This window comes from Telopea speciosissima, chromosome 4 (genome assembly GCF_018873765.1).
Source record: "Telopea speciosissima isolate NSW1024214 ecotype Mountain lineage chromosome 4, Tspe_v1, whole genome shotgun sequence".
In the NCBI taxonomy this organism is placed as follows: domain Eukaryota; kingdom Viridiplantae; phylum Streptophyta; class Magnoliopsida; order Proteales; family Proteaceae; genus Telopea; species Telopea speciosissima.
In genome coordinates this window covers 13,646,310-13,671,514 of record NC_057919.1, presented here as the reverse complement: position 1 = coordinate 13,671,514, position 25,205 = coordinate 13,646,310, and the positions used below count along the sequence as shown (strand labels likewise).

The following is a 25,205-nucleotide window of genomic DNA, read 5'->3' as shown; positions in this document are numbered from 1 at the left end:
TTTTAGACATGGCTGTTGCTAAACCAAACAGCCTGGGTAGAAAGGCAATCTAACAGAATGTGACCTAAGGTAAACGACAAAGTAGGAAGACGGTTCCAATAGTAAAGAGACGAGAAAAGTGAGGGAAAAAAGGGTGAGAAAGGTACGTGGTGTGCACAAAGAATGGCGAATGCTCACGCTTAGAGTTTGGTGTTTTCAAGATTTTCTGATGGTGTGGAAGTAGTGAATGGTGCGGATCGAGTTGATTTCACTTTGTTGGTATTTTTTCGTCCAAGTTATTGTAAGATCAAAGGTGATCAGGTTCGTTGAGGTTGATGGCAAGCATGAAGAACACACATATACAAAATTGGATGGCGTGAAGACTTCAAGTTTCTTTATAAATTTTTTCGATGGCCATAATTTACCTTGTGGTAACAACAGGTGAAAAATATATTTACGCAATAAGAGACAATCAAGACTCACAAGAAGAAATAACACATGTTGAACAAGATGACGGGAGATGACTGGATAGAGTTGAGGGATGTAACAATTAGTATGATCTAGTAGTATGTATTTTGCAGATAACACTCTTCGCAAGATCATCGGGTTGGTGGATCCAGAGAAAGTTTTGGCAAAACTAGAGAGCATTTAATATTTTAAGTCATTGACAAAGCGATTGTTTTTGAAAAAATAGTTATGTGGCTTTTGAATGTCAGAAAGAGTATAATTTGAGGTAAAATTGGATAAATTAAACATGATACTAACAAAGTTGTCTGTTCTAGATATTAAGATTGAATACGAGGATAAGAGAGTTCTCCTATTGCCTTCACTACCTCTTTTATTTGATTTATATTGTGACCACTACTATTCAATAAAGATACTCGCAAACTTCACGAAGTTATTGTTGCTATGCTAATGAATGAGGCATGTGAAAAATTACAATGAGGGTGTTGAATAGGCCTCCACACTGAGGGGAGGGGGTGACTCGGTGTTTGTTAAATTTTATTTTATTTTATTTTATTTTTTTACATTTTAATGATACCAAAATGTAACACAGTCATATGTCCTCCCGCCTCGCAATCAAGATTAGCCAAGTCTACTAGCACATACTCAAGATGTCTATGAATCAATCCCAAATATGGTTTTGTATTTATTCAATACATACACTATTCAACCGTTACCACGGTTTAGGATAAAATTTTGTTTCTATTCTTAATACTACAAAAGTGAGGGCAACAACCCCAAATTGCAAACCTAACAAGCACCCACTGGATAAACCTTACAATGAAATAATACAATAAAAATAGAAATCCCCCCATTACAAAGTTGAATCTAGGTTCATCAACATTCAACTATTATAACCTAAAATATAAAATAAGGATTTGACACAGGAAGAACTCAACAATCTTCCAATTTAGCAACCATGCAGTCTTCTCCAACCTCGAACTACACAATAATCACCAACATAGAAACTCCAGGAATCCCTTGAAAACAGAACAATGAAAATCACACAAAACCCTTAATCGCTCTTGATGCTCCCCCAAACTGCTCCACTATATATTCCTCTCATTTTTTGAACAATTTGAAAAAAATAAAAAGTGATCAATTTCATCTTCTTCGAACGAAGGAGATATTGTCTTCCAAAGTACGACCGCCAAAACCCTGAAATCGAGGGGCATAATGGTAATTAAATTGAAGTCTTGTGATGCAAAGACTGCAACTACTCGGCGGCAACTAACGTCGCTCATCAGATTGAGTTTTAAATCGTGAAATAAAAGCACGCCGTTAGATTGAATTCTAAGAATATTCGATTTGACATTAGTGTATGTTGTATATTCAGCCACTAAAATCAATTAAAATCGAATCTTTAAGGCACGTATAATGAGTGTGTTTTACACTCAATCAATACTTGTGTATCACCACACACAGCTGGATTCGAAGAAACGTATCATGCAATGTACAATAAAGCAGACGAATGAAATGGGGAATCTGGGCGGGCAGCATAAGGTGGGTTGGGATGTTGTTTGCCAACCGAAAGAAGAAGGGGGGACTAGGACTTGGATTGCGAAGGCTGCGTTGATTGGAATACAGCGGCTTTAATGCGTCATGTCTGCTGGTCTATTTCCTCGATCTAAGCAAGAGAGCTGTTGTTGGACACAGTTTGTTAACCAGAGATGGTTAAGGAAGCATTCTATTTGGTACATGCCTCAACCAAGTCAGTTAGCGGCTGGTTGCACCCGTAAAAGGAAACTCTTTTGTGGTATGGTCCATGGTTGATTAATGGACCCATTGCCCAGTCTGGTTTATTGATTTCTGCTGCTCTTGGCCGTCATGCCTTTGAGCGTGTTGAGTACATTTGATTGGATAATCAGAGGTGGATTAATCATACGTACCCACGATCCAGCCCTTGAGGATAGATGGGAAGAGGTTCTGGCAACGAAAATTCACAGCAAATTTCGGGAAGATTTGGTTGTTTGGACGCCTACATCCAGTGGGAAGTTCAGTTTGAAAAGTACATGGGACGTGGTGCGTGGTGGTTGTGAGCGTAAGGAATGGTATAGTTCTGGTATGGTTTCCTCATTCACAGCCTAGATTCTCATTTGTATGTTGGGTAGCGTTGTGGGGTAGATTGCCTACATTATCCGTTTCTAGGCTAGATGGGGATCTGTGTCTGATCCCACCTGTTATCTTTGCTGCCATACGGTTGAGACAACAGATCATCTTCTATTTGCTTGTAATTTCTCATCTGCGGTGTGAGGGGATATGCTGAGGCTCAATGGATTCAGTAGAGGGCCGCTGGGCACTGGGCACTTGGAAGGAGGAGGTGGATTGGTTGGTTTCTTATTTCAAGGGTGGTTCTATCTTATCTTCGGTTAGAAAGTTACAGTTTTATCTCTGCGGTTTATCGGCTTTGGCAAGAAAGGAACGCACGAGCACATCACAAGAGGCCAAGTTCTGCTTTGGTAATTGTGAGGAATATTGTGTGCGTGATGTTAGAGGCAGGTTTTCAAACTTGGACAATTGTCATCACAGGCAGGTTTTTTGAAAGGTGGAACATTTCGGTGTTGTTTTCCTTACCATTGCCCACTTATCATACATGGCCTATGCCGCCGGTTGGGTGGGTAGCAATCAATTGCGATGGTTCGGTAAGGAATGGCTTTGGAGGGTATGGTGCTATTGGTAGGAATTATCGAGGGGAGCCAATTTTTGCTGTTGCTGGTGGACTTTATAAGACCAATGTTGTGGGTACGGAGTTGCATGCGATTCGGTGTGGCTTGCAGCGGGCGAGAGACTTCAACTTATCGCAGGTCCAAGTAAGATCAGATTCTCAGGTGGCAATTCAGATGGTGGTTGGGTATTACATGGTTCCTTGGGGTGTTTTGTGGTTAGTAGAAGAGATCCGTGATCTGCGTGATTCTTTTCGCAGTTGCACTTTCACTCATCATGTGAGGGAGATAAACTGTTGTGCGGATTATTTGGGTGGCTATGTGTCTGTGCCGCAAATAGTCCATTTTAGTTTACAAAGCCTTCCTTTGGTTCTATCTGAGATGATACAGAATGATGCCAAAGGAAAGGTCTATTCTAGAATGTAATATGTTCCTATTATAGTATATAAAAGCGCCCTTTTAACTAAAAAAAAAAAAAGTAGACCAATGAAGGGGGAATTGTTATCCTCTCCTGTAGCTACACGGTGTAGTAGTACTAGGGATGTAAACGGATCGGATTCGGCTTGGATAGTGCTATATCCGCATCCGCATCCGCATCCGCATCCGCATCCGATTAGCTTTTGGACGGATTTTGATAGTGCTAAATGGATACGGACACGGACACAGATACAGATCGGATATTTTATCCGTTTACATGTAAATATAGCTTTTCGTATAACTATAGCCTATCCGTATCCGTATCTGTTTAGCTTTCGGACGAATTCGGATAGTGCTAAACAGATACGAACACGGATACGGAAACAGATTTCAGCTATTCATTTACATCCCTATGTAGTATTACATCGTGTGGCGCAGTAGAGACCATGTGGCACATTGGGCCCCACATGGTGCACATGGGCTTTGCAACTACCGCACGATACAGTACTGCACCGTATAGTACTACATAGGATAAAAATTCATGAAGGAGTTTGTGCAAAAATCTGACGGAACACCATCTTCTCTACTGCATCAAAATCACCCTATTTTTTATTTTCATTTTAGTTCCTTTATTCTTGCTTCGGATAAAAAATTAAAAAGTTTAGTTAGTCTAAACTCCAAAGGAAAGGAGGTTCACCACTAAAGGTCGATTTCAAAGTGACAACCTTTTAACATTCAATTTCCCAATTTTTTAATAGAACACTGTATGCTTCCCAAAATAACCTGAGACTTGAGGGAAAATTATCTCATCTAGTTCCCCAATCCATCTAACAAAAGGGGTGGGGGGGGGTTTTTTTTTTTTTTTTGGTCCACTATCTGTCTGACTGCCAATTGGTCTTTAATTAAAGCTGAGAGAGGCTGAGTGAGTGAGAGAGAGAGAGAGAGAGATTCTCTTCACCCTAGGGTGCAAAGGTGCTCAATCTTTACAAGAAATATTTGGTTTTATTATTATTTTTTTTTTATTAAAAGAAAAAAATGCTTATTTATGAATACCTGTCTGACTGCCAATTGGTCTTTAATTAAAGCTGAGAGAGGCTGAGTGAGAGAGAGAGATTCTCTTCACCCTAGGGTGCAAAGGTGCTCAATCTTTACAAGAAATATTTGGTTTTATTATTATTTTTTTTTTATTAAAAGAAAAAAATGCTTATTTATGAATACGCTATTATTATATGGGAAGCAGTTTTCTGTAAAGGGAGTGTATCTCTTGGGGAGGGTAGAGATTTTCACATGGGAGGAGATAGACTAGTGAGTCTTTACAGCCATTCCCTGGACAGAGAACTTTTTCCCCTTATTATATTAACTTATTGTTACAGGAATTAAAATAACGTCTTTTGTGGAAAAACTATGAATTAGTAATTCCCAAGTAATTCCCAACATCATATTAAGGAACTGAATTCCTGAATTTCGTTTCAAATAATAATAATAATAAAATTAAGTAGACCCAATTATAAACGTTAAGGTGATGATGCCCTTTGAACTTCTAGTGATGATTTCCTCCAACGGTGCTTGTGGGCTCATAGGGCATGTTTCGTTCTAAAATGTCTCTGAAGAACACACAAACCAAAATATAATTTAAGTTATGATAGGAATACTACTGAACCATAAAATAATTGAGAGATTTATTAGGACTGATGAGGGAGGGAGGGAGGGAGGGAGGGAGGGAGGGGGAAGGAGCCGAGCAAGTCTGGATCTTCTATCCAAGTGGGGTGCCACCCCACCCCATATGGAGAGACCAATGAAATAGAATCTCCACCTGTCTGACCTCCTCTGATTCCTATGTCAGATGAGATGACGATTCCACTTTGTTGGTCCTCGATCACTATGTGGGGGGTGGATAGAGAATCCAAACTCAGAGCTGAGAACTAACAAGTCATGGGGGGCAGGAAAGACGATGACTGACCTGAGCCACTTACAAGGAGGAGAGAGACAGGTAAAGGGTCTGACACTCCTAGATAGTAGGGGTGTCAATGGGTCAGGGTGATCCATGGGTCGGGCCTGCCTAAACCCTGACCCTGACCCAACCTTAACAGGACCAAGAAACCCTCAACCCTGACCCGACCCTGCCAGGGTTTTCCCATAGATAAATCTCTGGGATTTCCTCTTGTTTCATGATCGGAGGCAACTCCGCATCCTTCAACATACCCAATTAATAATAATTAATATAAACCAATAATAATCTTCAAAGGAACAAACTCAGAAGCTTCTGCTGCCACTAAGAAAGTCATTTTTTTTTGGTCGACTCCATCCAAATCGAAGAATTGTGAAAAGAATTAAAATAAAGGGCCTCTCAAAATTTGTAAGAAATTGAGAGAGAGAGAGAGAGAGAGAAAGAGAGTTTTGTAAGAAAAAGACGTACCAATCTTCTGATCTTTCTCACAGGAGAAGACAGAGAGAAATCTGAGAACTCATCATACACTTCTTCAAGGTCCTTCCGCTTCATCGTCATCGATAAATATCCCGTCATATTGACTACAGAGGAACCACCAAAGAGTGAGTGACGAAACCCTAACTCAAAACGATGAGATTTCCCGTGATCACAACTCCATACCAGGAACGGAAGCAACGAATTCCAAAACCCAACCAAAAAAATGCACAAAATTTGTTATGAAAAAGTTCAACCAGAAATCTCTCGCTGTGCTAGTGTTTTTTTCTACTTCTCTCGCTATCTATTTCTCAGTCAGAGCCGCTTTGGATTCTGATTTCTGGATGCAATCCACGTGCCTTCTGTTGCGGTCTTTGAGACGACACGACACAGAATCTCTCTTTCTCTAGACTTTTCCAGAACTCCACCCTCAATTTGTCTTTTCAGATCGAGTAAGGAAAAGGATGTTTCTTGGTCATGAACATACCTGTGCCAAGAGAACGTCGTAGCAGGTCAAGTGGAGGAGAAACAAGTTCCTCAATGCTTGAATGCTTGATACCTTGATCGTAGCAGGAAAGGAGGAAGTGAAGAACCAAGGATGAGAAGTAGGGGTCTCGAGCGGCGCTTTCCTCAAGATATGGATGAAGAGTGAAAACGAAATTGGGTATTAAGGTTTACTAGTTTACCCTCAAGAGATGGGCGTTTTTGTCTTTTCCATGACAAATTGTACATAATTACAACTATACATTGCCTATAACTAATACAGGGTCGGGTTAGGGTCGGGCCGGGCTAAGCCCGGGGTCTTATCCCCGACCCCACCCGACCCTGCCAGGGTCAGCCAAAATCTCAACCCCGACCCGCTCTTCGGACTGGCAGATCAGGGTCGGGTCCTGACCGGGCTCAGGGCGGGTTCGGGCCAGCCTGGCATTATTGACACCACTACTGGATAGAAAACTTTCTTTTTTATTTATTTTTTAAATCTTCGAGTAAAGATATGTTCTGATTCTATAGATAAGGATTAATTAGGAGGAAATTTTCCTTCACCAAATTTCAGTTCAAGACATGTTCTAATTCTATGCACTAGGATTAGGAGAAAGTTTTCCTCTTCACCCACGTTGAAGGAGACACCAACTAGGGTCATTATTATTCTTTCCCTCCCCCATTTCGTATTTATCGAAGGTCTGAAATGCCCTTCACCATTCCAAAACTGGGGGTAAATTTCCCTTTAAAAAATTGCCGATTTAAAGAAGGATTGCCAAGAATTGCCAAGAATCGCCGATTTAAAGAAGTGGAGAGGAAATCCAAAAATCCCTATTTATCTCTAGAGCGTGGATCTCCCTTCTTCCATTTCATCCTAAGTGCGTTGAAGTCCGCCGCATTGGGCGGGGAACAAGATGGATTTTTATCTGCTGCTATACTGACACGTGCCATTTAGCTGTTGTACAAATATAGATGTTTGACACGTGTACTGACGTAATCTAACGGTCACAAAACAGATAGGTAAGATTTTGATTTTTCTTTTTTTACTTTTGTTTTTTAATTTGTACTTCTTTTATTTTTGATTTTCACTTTTTTATATTTACCTTTCTCTCTTTTGTCTCTTCCCCTGTCTTCCCTTTCACGAGAAGTTTCCGATTTGTTTCTCTCTGGTCTCCGGCCACTCCCCTCTGAAGAATCTCGCCGGTGATGGAGCACTGTGAAAAGCTAAAAGTCTTCTCCGTCGGCGCGGCAGTTTGAAGAATCTCTGGTCCGACCTCTTCCGTCTCCAACGCAGCTGTCGTCTATCTCTTGAGAACGGCAGATCTGGTTTGCGATCGTTTCGTTTCTCTTGCCGTGACTGCAACTAGAAATCTGGGTTTTGAGATCTCTGGTAAAGTCTTCGCCCTGACTCGGTGATTTATTGTAACACCGTCACTTTTTTTTTCTTTCTTTTATTTGTTTGTGAGACCGATGGCTTGTCCAACCTCCATAGATCTGATTTATTCCAAGTTACTCAGTCGGTGATTTATTCCTTTAACAGTGACACTTGATGGGTAGGGTTCTTAATAGTTTAGGTAAATAATTAGAGGAAAGCAAAATGATGGGTAGAGTTCTTGATGGGTAAGGTTATTTCAGGATTCCTATTTCTAGGGTTCCACTGATTCCCGGATTAGAATCAGTGGAGGTGGATCCCATGTTTAGCTCTGTATATACTTGAACCTTGAGTCACATTCATGCATTTTTCATGCTTTCAGTCTGTTTGTGAGAATCTAGCTTGGATTCTGTGTGAGCTTGGACCTGTAACAAAATATACTTATTCTGTAGCCAAAATAACATAATTATAATCTACCCCCAAAAAAAATTATTATCATGAACAATCAGCCTAGACCCAGTAGTTTTGCTTTTGTTTTTTTTTTTTTTTTTTTTCTGTGTTTTTAAATCAAAGTAGCATATTTTAATTTCAGCCTAGCCTGTGATGTTTGATCACAAAATATTTCCTTTTAGAGACTCTGTGAACCCAAGGATTACAGTTTCAATATCGAGATGGTAATTTTAAGAGATGTATCATATCTTATTGAAGAGATGCAAAACATTAAAGATGCACATCGAAATGGTTACGAAACATAAGGAAGATGGGGACAGAGGACGCTTGGTTTTTTTTTTTTTTTTTCTGTTTTTAGAACCAAACATAAGGACGCTTGGTTTGTTTGGAGATGCCAACATTCCTTTTTTCTCTTTAAGTACCTCCTTGATGGTTAGCACAAGAAATATGCACTAATGGTTACAATTACAGGTTCTTATTTCTTTGGGAGGAAGGTGGGGACAGAGATCAGAGAGAAATGAAGGTTTCGTGAAAGCAGGTGAGCGCTGAAGACTTTAGCAGTGGTCCATCGCCGGCGGAGCTTCAAAGTGGTCGGAGACCAGAGAGAAATGAAGGTTTCGTGAAAGCAGGTGAGCGCTGAAGACTTTAGCAGTGGTCCATCACCGGCGGAACTTCAAAGTGGTCAGAGACCAGAGAGAAATGAAGGTTTCGTGAAAGCAGAGAGAAAAAGAGAGGGAAATGGGAAAATCAAAAATAAATGAAAAAGCAAAATGAAAAAAAGGTAAAAACAAAAGTAAAAAAAGAAAAATCAAAACCTTACCTATCTCTTTTATGACCGTTGGATTACGTCAGTACACGTGTCAAACATCTAAGTTGATACATCAACTAAATGGAGCACGGCAGTACAGTAGCAGATAAAAATCCGAAGAAGACAATGTCTCTTTTGTTTAGGATTGCAAGAAGAAACTTGAATAGAGTTACGGTTACAGTAGCATTTTGTCAATGGAAGGCCGAACGACTAGCGTGTTATTATTTTCTGATACGACAATTGTATTTTTCAATCGGAAAGATTTCTTTCAGCGCCGAGAGTGTGAAACTGTTCACAGTGTTTTAGGAGTTAGATTCGTTGGATGGCAATCCTGTACTATTTAATGATTATATGAATCTCTGTTGGAGGCTGTGCCTTGGCAAAAGTCCGTTTCAATTGGATATATTCTTAGTCTATATCGGCACAGTCTTGCCTCACGATGATTATATAAATCTATATGCCCCTTCTGAAATAGAAGGATTTCAAGGGGGACAACCAATTCAATTCTCCTAACACATACCGAAGCAACAAAGCCAACGGTAGACACAACCACTGCTCCAAGAAGACTAATGTTCTTGTTAATTTGTAAACTCGTTTAATCTTAGGGAACATTATATGATATTCCACCTTCAAATTCTCAACAAGAATAAAATCCATAACCCTTGCCCGTACTATATAATGACTATATGAATCTCTGTTGGAGGCTGTGTCTTGGCAAAAGTTCGCTTCAGTTGGATGTGTTCTTAGTCTCAGTGCAGTCTTGCCTCGCGGTGATTATATATATCTATATGTCCATTCTGTAAGAGAAGGGGTTATGGATTTTATTCTTGTTGAGAATTTGAGGATGGAATATCATATAATGTTCCCTGAGATTAAGAGGGTTTACAAATTAACAAGAACATTAGTCTTCTTGGAGCAGTGGTTGTGTCTACCGTTAGTTTTGTTGCTTCGGTATGTGTTAGGGGAATTGAATTGGTTGTCCCCCTTGAAATCTTTTTATTTCAAAAGGGGCATATAGATGTATATAATCATCGCGAGGCAAGACTGCACCGATATAGACTAAAAACACATCCAACTGAACTGGACTTTTGTCAAGGCACAGCTTCCAGCAGAGATTCATATAGTCATTATATAGTACGGGCTTGCCATCCAATGAATCTAACTCCTAAAACACTGTGAACAGTTTCACACTCTCGCTGTTGGAAGAAATCTTTTTGGCTGAAAAATACGGTTGTCGTATCGAAAAATAATAGCACGCTGGTCGTTCGGCCTTCCATCGACAAAATGTTGCTGTAACCGTAACTCTGTTCTAGTTTCTTCTCGCAATCCTAAACAAAAGGGACATTGTCTTTTTCGGATTTTTATCTGCTGCTGTACTGGCACGCTCCATTTAGTTGCTGTATCAACTTAGATGCTTGACATGTGTACTGACGTAATCCAACGGTCATAATACAGATAGGTAAGATTTTGATTTTTTTTTAGTACACTGTACACAGGTGAGCCGGCCAATCAATTAAAACCATGTATTTAAGAGAGCCAACATCAACATGAGATAAGAGTTTTTTTGAGTCACAACTTAGCTTAATGCTTACCCACAGGCCACAGCTAATGACTTTTTCTACCTACACACACATTATTTTTCTCTGTTTCTTTAGGGGAAGGTGTTTGTACACGAAGAGATTCTCTCATCAATTCCATCAAATAAAAGGTGTAGGAATTTTTATGTCATTTTGATTTGACATTTATGTCAATCTGACTGCAGGGTGTTTTCATGTGCGATCGTACATGAAAGCATGAAAACTTTTGCCATTTCTTTAATGGAAAAAGTTTTCCTTCATCACTGGAGTGAGGAATCTCTTCCCCACGAATGTTGTGACCCTAACACTTTTGGATCATCATTACATTCCCAACCTTGCTACTGACGAAGTTGAAGTACCCTCCCTAATTCAATTGGATGGTACAAATGGAATGTGGTGTGGATAATTACTTGGTGTAGAGAAACTCGATCCTTCAATTTTTTGTAGAACAAGTCTCACAACAATAAACCATTACTATTGTACCTGGGATGTGACCATTTCATAGGTCGTGTTTGTTTGTAGGGGGTATGGGATGGAACACTTAGAGGAATAGGTCCCATATCTAGCAGGGTGGGATAACAAGGAAAGGGGAAGGAAGGAAGGAAGAATCATTGTAGCTTCGCACCCCAATTTCACTTAGTTGGCAGAGGGAGAATTAGGGAGGGAAATTGCAAGGTTGTATTACTATTTTCTTCTCTTGATCTTAGTGGAAATTCGAATTACTTTGTGGATGTAGGTCGTATTGCCAAATCATGTAAATATCTTGTCTCTTGTATGATTGTTTCTTTTATTTTTGTTCATGTTGATCTTGCACATACCGAATTCATAAGATGCTCACATTGATATAGAGAGTTTTTTTTTTTTTTCTAATGGAGGCAAGAGTTATTAGTAGTGGATTCAACAACTAGAAGAGGGTCATTGGAGGGGTGGGGGGGGGGGGGGGGGGGGGGGGGAGGGGGACTCCCGCCACTGCGGGGTCTAGGGAGAGTTGTTTCTCAACCCCAACACAGTAATCCAACCATCAGTCTTATAGTATGAGTGTGGCTTGTATCTACTGGAGATACTACATAGCACGACAGAGAAGCAGATAGTGGTTGCAAGAATTCCGTGAACAATGCAAGAGTCTCACTATTTTTGGTAGGATTTTGAAGGTGGGAGTGGCAATAGGATCCGTTTCCATTAGGAAGTGGGAGAGAGACAAACACATTGTTGGACAGTCTGACGATGTGCCCAGCCTTTTTCCTTAGCATAAAATGTGGTTTATGTGTTTCACCAAAAAAAAAATAAATAAATAAAGGGAAAGAGATTTCTGGTTGGTCGTGTAGTCCCTGCACCAACGTGGGGGCCAATGAGAACACACATAAGGGCATCAATACGAATGAGATTTTTAATTTCAAAAAGGGTCTATCGGTAATTTTGCATGCTCCTGTATCTAGGCGAAAGAACCACGCTACCAAGTAGCATTCTTTATCCCATAAATAAATAAATGGAAAAGAGAACACTACCTGGATGCATGGGGGCGTGGTGGTCATTTCACCCAGCCATGTGTCTGGCGCAAGATCAGCTTACCGCACACGCCCAAGTAACGTTCTTCAAACAAATTGTGGAATGTGTAGCAAAGTAACGGATTTCGGGATTTTGTGTGAATTCTTCAACAATTAAATAGTGGCCTATCCTTCAAAAATATATACCAGGGGCAAGGGGATGAAAGAACATGAACCCTCCCTCCCCTAAGCCCTAGCTAGCTAGTTCCAACTTTTAACTTAACTTCAATGTATGAAGATGAAAAACATATTTTAGACAGATAGATTGATTGAATCAAACTGTTTGGTCTATACATTAAGTATCAAACGGGGAAGGAAAAAAAATAATAAGAAGAAAACAAAATGTTTGAACAGTTCGATCACAGCAAGCAAAAGTTTTAAAAACAGTCACCAATGTCTTGTTCGCCATGACTAGCTATTGGCAATGTGTTTCTTGTGGAAGTGAAGCATAAAAATATTCATCCTCTAACTTTTAAGTCATCCTAGCTTGGCTAAGATGTCAGTTGAGAATTGGAAAATCAAAATCAAAACGTAATCATTTCGTTTGAATCAAACTAATTCAGTTAGGTTAGTTTAGATCGAATCAAAGTAATTTAGTTTGATTTTGATTTTGAAAAATGCAATTTCAGAGGTGTTATCTTGAATTATTATCGTGTCAAGTACTGGACGTGGTCAAGTGTGCATCGTGCGGCTGGGCACCGCCCCACCGTGCACACATGGGCGGTGCCCAAGCGCACGATACACACTTGACTGCATCAAGTACTTGACGCGATAACGATCCGCGTTATCTCACGATGTCCTATGAGTGGACGTATGTAGGAATTAAACACCACCAAGTAGAGATCTTTTTCCCCATCTATCTATATAAACTGAATTTAATTCATAATAAACTTTACAATTTATGTGAAATAGATTTCTTTGTTGAATTGTGTAAAAAAGGTTGAATGGTATCCGATTTGATATTGTGAAACCAACAGACAGCCTTAATGGCACCCATTTCCAACATTAATCAATAGTATCGTATATTCTTTTAGTTTTCTTAATTTGGACTCAATAGTTTATATAAACAAATAAAATTTTCAAAGTAATTGATAGATTCATGTATGTAAAATAGATGATTCTTCTGCTCAATAACTCATAATAAAGTTCATACGTCATGTTCAATATATAGAATGATAATAGAAAAGCTATTTAGTAAAAAATTTGCTGATAGGATTGATTGATTGATTGATTCTGCTCATACGTTTTCTTTCTTGTGGGGATATACTTTCCTTTTATCTTCACTTTCTGGATCACATCCCAGCCAGCACCTTTGCCTGCCTTCAATTTTTGTTACAAACCATTCGTTCAACCTTCTCTTTTACAAAATGTCCATCAAAAGCTTAGAATCTTTCCACCACTTGGTGTTTCTCTGGGCATCAATTCCTGTTCTCCCGATCGACGTCTTAGTCTGAATTTTTTATTTTTTCGAGGTAAATAGAGTATTTGGGTTCTCTTCCTCTATTTCAAAACGATAACTTCTTCCAGATGATGATTACCAAGCCTCTAATAAAGCTCTGTTCTTCTTCATTCTCGATTTTGAAAATTTAAACTTCACATTAGTTTATCTAAAAAGTTCCTCAATGTTGCAATTTTCAGAATAATAGATGTTAGTCTCACATTGGATACGGAGAAGTGTTTTCCTTTGGTTTATATATAATTATGAGTTATTATCACATGTTATTTATGGAAAAGATTTACGGGGCACTTGCGAACGTGTGTGTGTGAGACATAATGTGATGCTTTAGTGACGCACTTTGCACTTCGCACGTGACGGTGTTTGATCAAAGGGGGCAGGTCAGGTTTGCTGCAACCCTGTAGAAACAGGAGGGTGTAAATACTGTCTTAAGGATAGAACGACTTTGTTCGACTCAGGCCTTTCTCATCCTCTCCTTTTCGTATCTGATTTCTAACATTGAATTTTAAAGTTTCATTCTATCCCGTAAAGTCTCATGATCCCTGATCGCATATTCACGGTTGTTTGTTTCAGATCTTCTTTCAGCCTTTTTCCCTTCTCTATTTTGATCGAGTTACTATTATTTTGTTCAAGTTGCAGGAAACAGTTGCAGGCTAGAGAATTAGAGATCGAAAGGTCGTTAACTCTTCGAAGCTAATTTGAAGAGAGAAGATCGAGGGGAAGAGAAAGAGATGTCTTCTCCAAGCAAGAGAAGAGATATGGACGTCATGAAACTGTAAATTTGTTTCTTCTCCCTTTCATCCCTTTCTACATATCTATATACTTTCTATCTAGGCTATGTACAAGTAGAAAGTTCTGTTCCAGTCCCAGATAGGAGATAAAATTCCGTCTTAAATTATTTTCTGGTTTGGGTTAGTGATGGATCCATTCAATATTGTGTCTTTCGTTGGTTGATGATTGATGGCTTTTTATATGTGTACACTTGTACTGTAGATATGATTATGGGTTGAATTTTTATCTCCTACAATTCTGACGCCCTCCAATTCCCCTACAATCCCTCACATGGGAGCTGAAATGATCACTTACCCACTGCCTGGACACATTTTCCAAGGCAATGGGTAAGTGGTCAGTTCTACCACCCCAACATTGACGAGAGGCATGTAAATGGTCGCTGAACCCCTCAGTCACTCACTCACCCCTTGAGACATAATAATAATTTAGCTTTCTTAATGTTTTCTTTGTCAAACAGATCCGGGTCAGTCTGTCTTGACGTTATCAACCAAACATGGAGCCCTATGTTCGGTAACCACTCTCCTCCTCCTCCCCAAAGAAACTACTCTCTTGTGTAAAAATTTTCATTGCCTAATTTGGATATGGAGTATAAATCATTTGCTTGTGTTAGTTATTGGACTATAACTGCTCTAACTCCACCATGTCTACCGTTGCTTTCCAAACAGATCTCGTAAACATTTTCGAGGTGTTTCTTCCTCAGCTATTGCTCTATCCAAATCCATCTGATCCTTTGAATGGTGAAGCAGCAGCCATGATGACAAGAGACCGCGAAGGTTACGAGCGAAAAGTAAAAGGTACAATTCGACTTACCCAACACTATCTCCATTCTATAAGCCATTGTAGTCCCTCATGAGAAAGATTGTGTAAACGGATTTCTGAGCTGCATGCACCTGACCATCCAATCTACTATGCCCTGAACCATCCGAGAAATTGGAAGTTCCAAAGACCAATGCTCTACCCATCACCATTATTTTCGTAGGACTTTAGCCTATGTGATGTTTCTTCAAACTGCCATTCAGTCACATATTAATCCAATAAGTTTTGGTTCAGTACCTGTTGCACAACTACTAATAGTATTAAGGTTTGGTTTCATCAACCACAACTGCACAACCTATATATGTTGCCAGTAGATTTTACAGCCGCTAGGCACTTTTTTTTTTTTGTTTTTTTGGGTGGAAAGAGAAAATGCATTAATCTAAGAGAATAGAAGGTCTACAATGTTGTTCATAAAATAACCTTTTCATCTTCCTACTTCTAGCTGCTAGGCACATCAATGTTGATCAAAATTAATGAAGCCAATTTTGCATGCATGAGACAATCGATCTTCTTGGGTCAGTACTCTGATGTACTATTTCTCACTTGTGAATATAACAGAGCACTGTGAGTGGTATGCTAAGGCAGATGACATCCAAGGTCAGCAAGAAGAAGCAAGTGATGATGAAGATGTCAACATGAGCAGTGACGATGAAATGAATGTTGAAGGCATTTGATTAGACTATTAACTACTTTGTAAATAAAATTTGTGAACAATTGTATGATTACCCTGCTTAGTCAAAACTTCTTTGTAATTTAAGAATTTCTGCATTATCAACAGAAAGTTCACTTGAATGTAAATGGCCTTGGAGCTATTTGTTGTACAGGTAGACCATGGTGAAGATGAAGAAGCCTGCCATCTACAACCAAACCCAAGTAATGTCAGAGGAAATGCTATTTAAGAAAACTTGAGAAGCTGATCATCTCATGGAGGATGGAAAGAGATCTTACTGATGAAAATGAAGCTCCATAATAAGGAAAAGCTGTCGTTATAAATCTTTCATACTCGTTGTGTCTGCAATGCAAGAATTCCAAATGTTTGAAGTACAAACAAGAAATTTTTTTTTTTGACTAATGTGTTATAAATTATTTCTAAATTAAAATGACATGGTACTGGCCACAAACCAGGATTCTTGCCAACGTCACATGAGTTATATATATATATGGATAGCGACTCAATAAAAGAACATGGAGACTTATTAAATAACAAAGAGGCAAAAGTTTCTCTGTGGTTTTTCCTCAAAGAATACTGGTAGGTGTGCTTTCCAGTAGAAAAGACAAACACAGAAATAAACACCGGGGGGGGGGGGGGTGGGGAGGGGACAGACCACGATTTGGATTTCTATTAATAGGGAAAAACAGTCTGAAAATGAGCAGCAGTGGCATCTGGCGTTATCACAAGAGCAGACTAGGAGCAATCTAGGGCTCAAGTTGTTAGGTTAGCAGCATAGGATTATATATACAGAACATACAAAAACATATTACATAAAAAGTATATCCATACCTGCTTCGAAAGAGACAAGCTTGTATATCCAAGCCTCTGGTATTCAACCTTGAATTGGAAAACTCCATAAACATCTGGTACCTTGAATGAAGTAAAATAGCGACCCTGCAACAAAACAGGTCCACATGTAGAGCTAGTTTTCACTGAAAGCGCACGCAAGCTTAGTTTTCAATTTTCATTGAAAGCGTAAGCTCACACGTAACTGCAACTTGGAGATCAAAATGAGTACCTTCCCATCAGTTGATAAAGTTTTCAACACATAGGGGCTCATCATGTAGAATTGCACTTGGACATCATCGGCCGTATATGGTTCCCAGCTGGATCCAGACCACTCATAGACCTCCACAGAGTACTCCTTCAACCAGAAATAGAGAAGCACGTAAGAGGCAACCAAAAGCTTTTACCCTATTTGTGGGGTGGGGTTGTTTTATTTTCAACCGATGATGCTTGGCATGCCATGGCATGGCATGGAAAAGGGTGGTAGCCAATTACCAGGTCATCACTGATCCTGTAGATTGCTGGTTCATCTGTTCCCCAACTTTGTGGTGCCTAACATTCACTGCCTACAAAATAGAAAGGTGACTTACTGAGATGCACTGCAAGATGATGATGCAAAGTATATTCTTGCAAATAAATATTTAACCATAGTAACCAATTTTTTTAAGTGTTGGAAATGAGAAATAAAAAAAAAAAGGTGGCCTTTCTTATTTATCTACAATATGTTCGCTACCATCCAGTGAATTTGATAGATCGGTTTGATTAAAGTGGAGAGCAAGAACAAGAGAATTTACTGAAATGACTCACCTTGAGATGACCCCTTTCATGGAAGATCCATTTACTGAGTTCAGTAACAAACAGCTCATTCCCAGATTTCACAAATCTGTTATCACAAAGTAGATTTTCCATGAGTGTCCAGCCATTAACAGGATATTTGTTTCACAAACATCTAAGATGGCAGATGCACAAATTCTGGTTGGATACTCAAAACTTATCTCACTGTCCTGCAGTTACAAACTAATTTATCCAGAAAACCAAAACCTAGATTCTATGTAAAGTGTTGTTTAAGATTAATAAAAAAAAATGTCATAAAATATCGCAATAAATTCCAAAACAAGTGGTTATTAAATTAAGTTATTGCTGAATAATCCCACTTCAGTCTGTTCAACTTTTTTTTTTGTGATAAGTAACAAAGATTTCATTGCAAAAAGAACAGCTAAGATACAAGACAGAGAGTTCAAAGAATATAAGTAATATTGAACCAGTAAAGCCAGTGAGATCAATCACAACAAGATCGCATATAGGGGACACCACCATACCCAACCTACTGAATCACCACAATAAGGTTTGACTGGAATCACCACCAAGTGGTGTTACTACTTCAGGAAAATCTCAGCTAAATGGGGTCGACAACATGGATCCCTGCCCTCCAATAGGCTCTATCTGAGGTCATACTTGGCACAAGACCCAGACTATGCATGAACACCTGTGGTCTTCCTTCCCATCCATACTCATTGCTCTCTGGATACTCTTGACCTTCCTTAGTAGACTTGTCCATTTTTTCATTCGAAGTGGCAGGGAGCAACTTTAACAACCAAGGCATGAACACCTTTGCTAGTGATGTCAACTCGGAAGAGCAAGAAGCTCCACAGGTAATTCCCACAAGGTCACAACAAAAGCGGAAGAACCTAATTCCAACTTCCAAACCAAGATTGTCAATTGTCATCTTGTATTTTCAATCATCCTTCTACCATCAGGACCTTTATAGGGAAAGAGCTCGTTGCTTTCACATAAATCATCTTCCTAACCATCACGAATTTTTACTTTAATGGTAAAGGACCATATCCTTAGTTGTGATTTCTCTGACTAAAAGTAAATTTTCCATGTGATGGCTGAATATTTTGAAGCTCGGGTTGAGGCAGTCCTCATTATGACCCTCAGTCAATTGAAATTGCCAGGCTAAAAAGATAGTATTGAATAACCATTTCCAGCTCCTCATCTGAGGCCTTGGCACCCACATACAAGTTTTATTTGCTAAAATATCCATGCACATCTCCTGCAGTTTCTCTTGCCTTTTATCCTCTCTTTTTTTTCTTTTTCTTTTTTTTTTGGGGGGGGGGGGGGGGGGGGGACCAATAAAGAGTCTTAACAATATTTTCAGAATAAATTTCCACTCCTTGGGGTATTTCCACTAACACATGGACCAAAACATACACCACAGTCCATCAAAAGATCAATCAATGATTTTTTCTCTTTTTTTTTTTTTTGGGGGGGTGGAGGGGCGGGGTGTAGCATCAAAGGAGTATGGCTTCTCAGATCCCATCAAAAACTGCCTAAACCAGGATACCTAATTAGACACAAACAGGGCATATGTGGGTCTATGTATAACATAATGGTGGGACATAGGCTAATGAATAATCCAACAAAGGGCCAAAATTGGCTACCAAACATGTAATAATTATGAGGCAACATTGCATAAACCAGCATATCACTCAAATGAATAATCCAATCAAGTAATAATCATTATTTAGAAGTAAGATAAATGGAAAGTTAACACATGCCCTAGGTAGCTAGGATAATGGAAATTTATACTTGGACATTTTTTAATATATATATATATATATTTTTTTTTTTTCATATTATAAAACTACACTTAATTTTTATGCTACTGCAACAATAATCAGACATGTTTTGTCAAGACGGGCAATGCAATATCTAATAATCATATAAAACACCAGTACTTGTCCATGTCCATGTCTAAGTCATAAGAAACTAACTATAGTAGCATATAATGGCATCCGATTGTGGAATACTGATTTAGCAGACCACCACAGTATACAACTATACATTGCTCTGGACATTAATATTTTTCAAAGATGAAAAGTCCAAAGCAAAAGTAATATAACAGAGGCCCCGTAGACCAATAAACAAGATAAAGACCATAAAAAAAATTAAAAATAAGTAAATAAATCAACTCACTCACTTGATTGAACTTCCAGCCTCCTGAACACCTGATCTAAGAAATCTAAATCACAAAAGTATGCATTATCAGAAGATATTAGTAATTTAGTATACTTTAAAAGCAAATCCAGAACAACTAGAAGGTACTACATACCGATTGCTGAAGAGGGATAAGGACCCAGAGATCAATACACAGGCATTATTTCTTGCCTACAATGATACAGAGATATCAAATCAATTAATGTTTGGCAAATAATGATAGACGAAGCCATATTAATTAACAATGAAGGTACATCAATAATTCTGTCACCCTTCCCCCCCCCCCCCCCCCACAACAACACAGACACATAAGGTATCTCTAGTAATAGCCATTCAAGGTGAAAGCTCACATAGGTATCATCATGCAAATGTTAAATCCCCACTACCCACTACCACCATACAGAAGACTTCCTCTTTATAGATAATAAGATTTATTCATTATATAAGAGTAATATAAAGCACAAGGGCAGCATCATGACTAAGGGGTAGGTGGTCAAACCAAAAATAAAGGGTAAATTTTCAGTGTGCAGGCAGCTCCTGCATGATTCAATCACACAAATTGTCTACCATTCAATCATGACTAAGTGGTAGGTGGTCAAACCAAAAATAAAGGGTAAATTTTCAGTGTGCAGGCAGCTCCTGCATGATTCAATCACACAAATTGTCTACCATTCTGAATTTGGTAAGGCGATTGGGAATAATGTAGGCTGATTTCACCATGTCTGAGAACCTCAAAGACCACTCATTCCCCTATGACACCAACCATTGGCAAGTCTACGCCCCCAACAGGTCCCAAAAAGCCAGAACAACCACAGGTGAGCTAGTCCTGAAAAAGCCGCACCATCATAGGCCCCAGCCTCTTCTATGGGCATCTGTCATAGTTGATCAAAAAAGATGTCCAGGTGGAGGGGACAAAAAGAAATAATGACCCAAAATCAAGCTAAAAAGACTCTTAAGATTTTTATAATGAGCCCCATTGTTATTCCTCTGAATATCACCCATAACCAGTATCCTGAAGACTGGCCCAGCTGACTGGTTGAGCCAGTTGACCCATCATCTGGTCACTAAGTGATTGGTCACCTGTAATCTTTTTTTTTTTTTTGGGGGGGGGGGGGGGTTCCCTTCAAACCGTTGACTTGTCAATGATCCATTCAATCGGTCAGAAGACATGTTGACACAAGCTGGTTGAAGCATCAACAACCAACCACTGGGATCTACATGTATTAATAATATGGATTAATTTATTTCTTAAACACCAGTCTTTTGGACATCTTCTGGATACTTCAAAGATAAGTTGTCAGTGACGTACCAATAGGGATAAAACAGTCTCGGAACAGACAGGCATTCCTCCTCCCTCAAACAGTCTATAATACAACAGCTAGCAGAAATTTATGCAACCTATCTACTTAATACATAAGAATTAAATAGCTTCTCCCTTCATTTATTTATCTGAGAAAACTCCTTTGCAAAAGATAATACAAAACCTTTGTTGTACAAATTCTCCAACTACCAGAATTCATAACATCACTCTCAGCTAACCAGCAAGCACATTAAAACTATCACAAGAGCCTATAAAGTGCACAATTATAAGAAAATTTGGGGGTGGAAATGGAAAAAAATTTGTAAGCATTAATGAGAACATTGGCAAATAATGCCCGGAGTCCAAAAAAAAGACTTGAAACAAAGTACACAATAAAGCCACCAAATCCTTGGCACATACTATAAAGATTCACTAGAGGAACTGTTGAAAATAATTAAGACATGAAACATGCATAGTAGCTAAAATAGTCTGGTTTCATGGCATGGAGATAAATGATCAAAGCTATAACTTTGATAGCTAAAGGAGAGCTCAGAGGAGAACGAATAACTTTTCCAAAGGAGTAATACTGTGGATTTCGGGAAAGAAAGAAATCAAATGCAGATACAGTAAGTCAGCACCAAGATTAAGGACAATTTTTGGGAACAGTAACTAGTCCAGAACAACTGGTAGACCATTGTCTTGTTGCTGGCACGGTTATTCAAATACGTGTTATTGATTGAAGGCATTTGGGTTGCTGGGGTACAAATGAACAGCTGAGTGCGGAAAGCTTTTAGATTTGAAACATCATAAATATGCTTCCCTAGGGAAAATAATGAGGTACAGTTTTCAAAATACAGCAGAGGCGAAGAAAACAGGGAACAATTAATGTTGATCACCAAGAGATACCCCAACACAGACACTTTGCTGTTTCAATTAAGTCACTCATAGGGACGGTGACATAAAAGAATAAAACCCATGGAATCAAAGTAACATGGATGAAATGGAGATGTGGCTCTCACTCTTAGGTGTGGGGTGGCTAATGCATACTAGTCAAATTGAAAGGAAATTTTATTGCATCAGTACAACACCAACAAAGAATATTGAAGCAGAAAAAGTAACCAATATACATGGCATGAGCTTATAGCTAAAATGAGGGTTTGGATAGCGTGCATGTAAAACTAATTTTTAGGCAGCCTCAAGACATGATAAATTTTGAGATTTGGATATTTGCGGACACCATATTCTTCAAATTCCCAAGTTCGGTCAAAGATTAGAAGATTCTTTAATTAATAGTGGAAGCCATCGGAATGAAATAACTTATATAGTTTTGGTTCTCCTTCCCAACTTTCGCCATCTTTCTTTCTTTGTACGACTAGTGATTTGGGATACATACTGAAACATGCACAAGTGCATACCAACAGATATACAGCAACAGTTAAATTACCTGCACAACTGAAACTAAAGAGATTGCAGATCCTGTAAGTGATGGAGGAGTTGACAACTTGCTCTTTGGATTAGCAGAATACGCTGATGGTGAAGCTGATAGAACTTTTAATACCTCCAAATATGGAAGGGATCATGACAGGGACACATTTCATGCAGGCAATGAGAAGTAATAGGCCTAAAATGCATAAGCATTAGTAGGCACACCAGACTCACAACACACTTCATAAACGAAGAAACATTTCAATCACAAAGTCACTACAGTATTTACCAGGTTATTGGCAGGATTTAATGTCTGGCCAACTCCTTGAAAAAGAACAGGGGTCTGCAACATATTATCCAAAAACCAATCAGGAAAGAAAAAAAAGATAATTGATTATCATGGCTGTGAAGATAAAAAAGAATAAATTAAATTATCCTAAGTTTGTAGGAGGAAAAGGTTGCTTGCTAATAGAATTTGATTACTGGAAGTTCAAACAAATTTACACCTGATTTTTGCAACTTTTGCAAATGTAAAAGTGCATTTTTTTTAATCACCAGACATGTGGTCCAATGGATGTATTTAATCTGGTAACAATGCTGCATCAGGTTCTTAAAAAGCAGAAAGAAGAGAAAATGCATTTGCGGTAAAACTAATTTCAATGCTTTATCAAATTAAATAATGAACAAATTACAATCACCCTGATTTACAACTAGCCTGCGGAGCTGATTTACAATCAGCCTGTATTTTCTTCGCAGGAGTGCACATCCGTTACAGTTCCTTTCCATTTACAGAAAAAAATTCAATAGAACTGAAGCTGCACAAACGTACACTCAGTGTAGTCTGTGAGCTGCAATGGATGCAAAAGCTTCCAGCATGCATAATTATAAACAGAAAGCAAAACCCTCAAGATTAGTAAGAACCTTCTTCAAATCAGTCTTAATGTCTTCATCTAAGAATTTATATTAACTTACCTCTATAATTTTTCTGCCCAGAATAACATCAGATTGAATGAAATCATCACTGGCAATCAAAGTATGATCTCCTTCAGTTTCTGAGACAGCATAGCTGGTGTGGTCAATAACAACAGCTGTAGGATCCCGGACCGGGAGAGAAAAGAAAACAATGGTGAAACATACGATTGAAGATGAAAAGCAACTACTAAAATGGTATTAAGAGAAGTGATTGGTAGACGGAGGTCCCATGTTCGGAGACAGGATCAACCCACACTAACCTCGTCAAACTCAACCCCACATTCAGTGGCAATGTCCCGAATCAAATGGGAAGCAGAAGCATCGGCAGCAACGATCAAGTCATGGCCCGAATCAACGAAATCCAGTACAGCAGCCAAATCCAAAGATCCCCCGAAACCTGAAGTTGTTCGATGGAGATTACATAAAATAAACCAGATTAGAAAAATCATATCTGTCGCCCCATTGAATGACTCCGTACTCGCATCGAATAGAGTGCTATGTCTGTAGTAAGCCAAGAAAAATCTAAAACTAATAACTTTTATTAATGGTGAGATAACTGTAATCTGTAAAACTCACGCTCGATCGTCGGAGAAAATAGAATTAATCCATCATATAAGTACTGTCCGTATCGCTGTAAGGTAAGCTTGGGATCGTCTGCAAGCTTGAAATCAAGTTCAAATCCTCGAGTTTGCAGAGTCTTGAAGAAAATCGAATGCGAGGATTTGATTGCGAAGTCATCCAAAAGTACGAGAATACGTCGTTCCGTGGGGTTTTCAAAAGAGAAAGAGCTGCCAAGTAATGGGAGCAATGAAACTAAAGATATGAAGAACAAGAACTTCGCCATTTTTTCTAGGGTTATGGAGCTCGAAAGGTTCAGCTCCTAGCCTCGCTCTGTTAAACGGATCACAGACTTGGAAAAATTCTGCCCCTAATCCAATTGACTTCAATGAATCGTGATTTTAAATTTCGGAGATTTGGGGTTCCACTTACAGTTCCTTTTGATGAAATAACTAAATAAGTAGTCGATCGGCAACCGATTAAAGAAAATAAAAAACCCATTATGGAAAAACACACAATGTCTAATTTTCGTATGAGTTAAGCTGTAATCTTTTGAATCGAATTGCCATATTTATTCAAATCCCCACCATTAAGTCTACTTGAATCGATTAATCAAGATTTTTTACCTATATTTAAAAGAGAATCTCTTCAGCCACGATATCTGATCCTTCAATTGAACTCAAGAAAGATACCTGAGACTTTTGTAGGTACGGGGTATGGGAGCTAATGATGAGACTCATTAATTGTTTTAGGATTTCAATCATTCAATCAAATCACATTAATTAAGAGAGAGAGAAAGATTATTTTTTGTTCTGCACTTCTAAAAAGTTCAATGGTGGTGCAAAGGCGACCGGGATCCTCATTAGTACTTGCAGGGTAGTAGTGAACATCTGACGTCACAGTAGATCTCATGTGACTTACATGACCTCTGTTGTACCGTTGGATGTACATTATCACCTCAGTGTATACTGTAGAAGATTTTAATTCGATGTAAAGGTGCTCAATCCATACAAGAAATGCTCAGTTTTATTTTTTATTATTATTATTATTAAAAGAAAAAAAATGCTTATTTGTGAATACACAAACACAATGCTTAAGTCGAAAGAAAGAAAATTTTATTATATTAACTTATAATTACATGAATTAAAATCACATCTTTTGTGGAAAAACAA

The 25,205-nt window shown here is 38.7% G+C and overlaps 1 protein-coding gene and 1 pseudogene across 1 annotated transcript; one reads left to right on the top strand and one right to left on the bottom strand.

Annotated features, from left to right (window-relative positions):
• The first annotated feature begins 14,866 nt into the window (after positions 1-14,866).
• LOC122660448 (ubiquitin-conjugating enzyme E2-23 kDa-like) lies at positions 14,867-16,056 on the top strand. Its single transcript, XM_043855756.1, has 3 exons — positions 14,867-14,974; positions 15,130-15,258; positions 15,839-16,056. Exons 1-3 carry the CDS (start codon positions 14,902-14,904, stop codon positions 15,952-15,954), a joined length of 318 nt encoding a protein of 105 aa, XP_043711691.1. The 5' UTR covers positions 14,867-14,901; the 3' UTR covers positions 15,955-16,056.
• On the bottom strand, positions 15,938-24,403 carry LOC122660449 (annotated as a pseudogene).
• Between the last annotated feature and the right edge of the window lie 802 nt (positions 24,404-25,205).

Bases quoted from the DNA above. Each gene is read 5' to 3' on its own strand.
- LOC122660448 (XM_043855756.1), top strand. From the start codon at position 14,902: ATGTTTTCTTTGTCAAACAGATCCGGGTCAGTCTGTCTTGACGTTATC. The intron at 14,975-15,129 runs GTAACCACTCTC...CTTTCCAAACAG, and splicing joins AACATGGAGCCCTATGTTCG to ATCTCGTAAACATTTTCGAG. The intron at 15,259-15,838 runs GTACAATTCGAC...TGAATATAACAG, and splicing joins TTACGAGCGAAAAGTAAAAG to AGCACTGTGAGTGGTATGCT.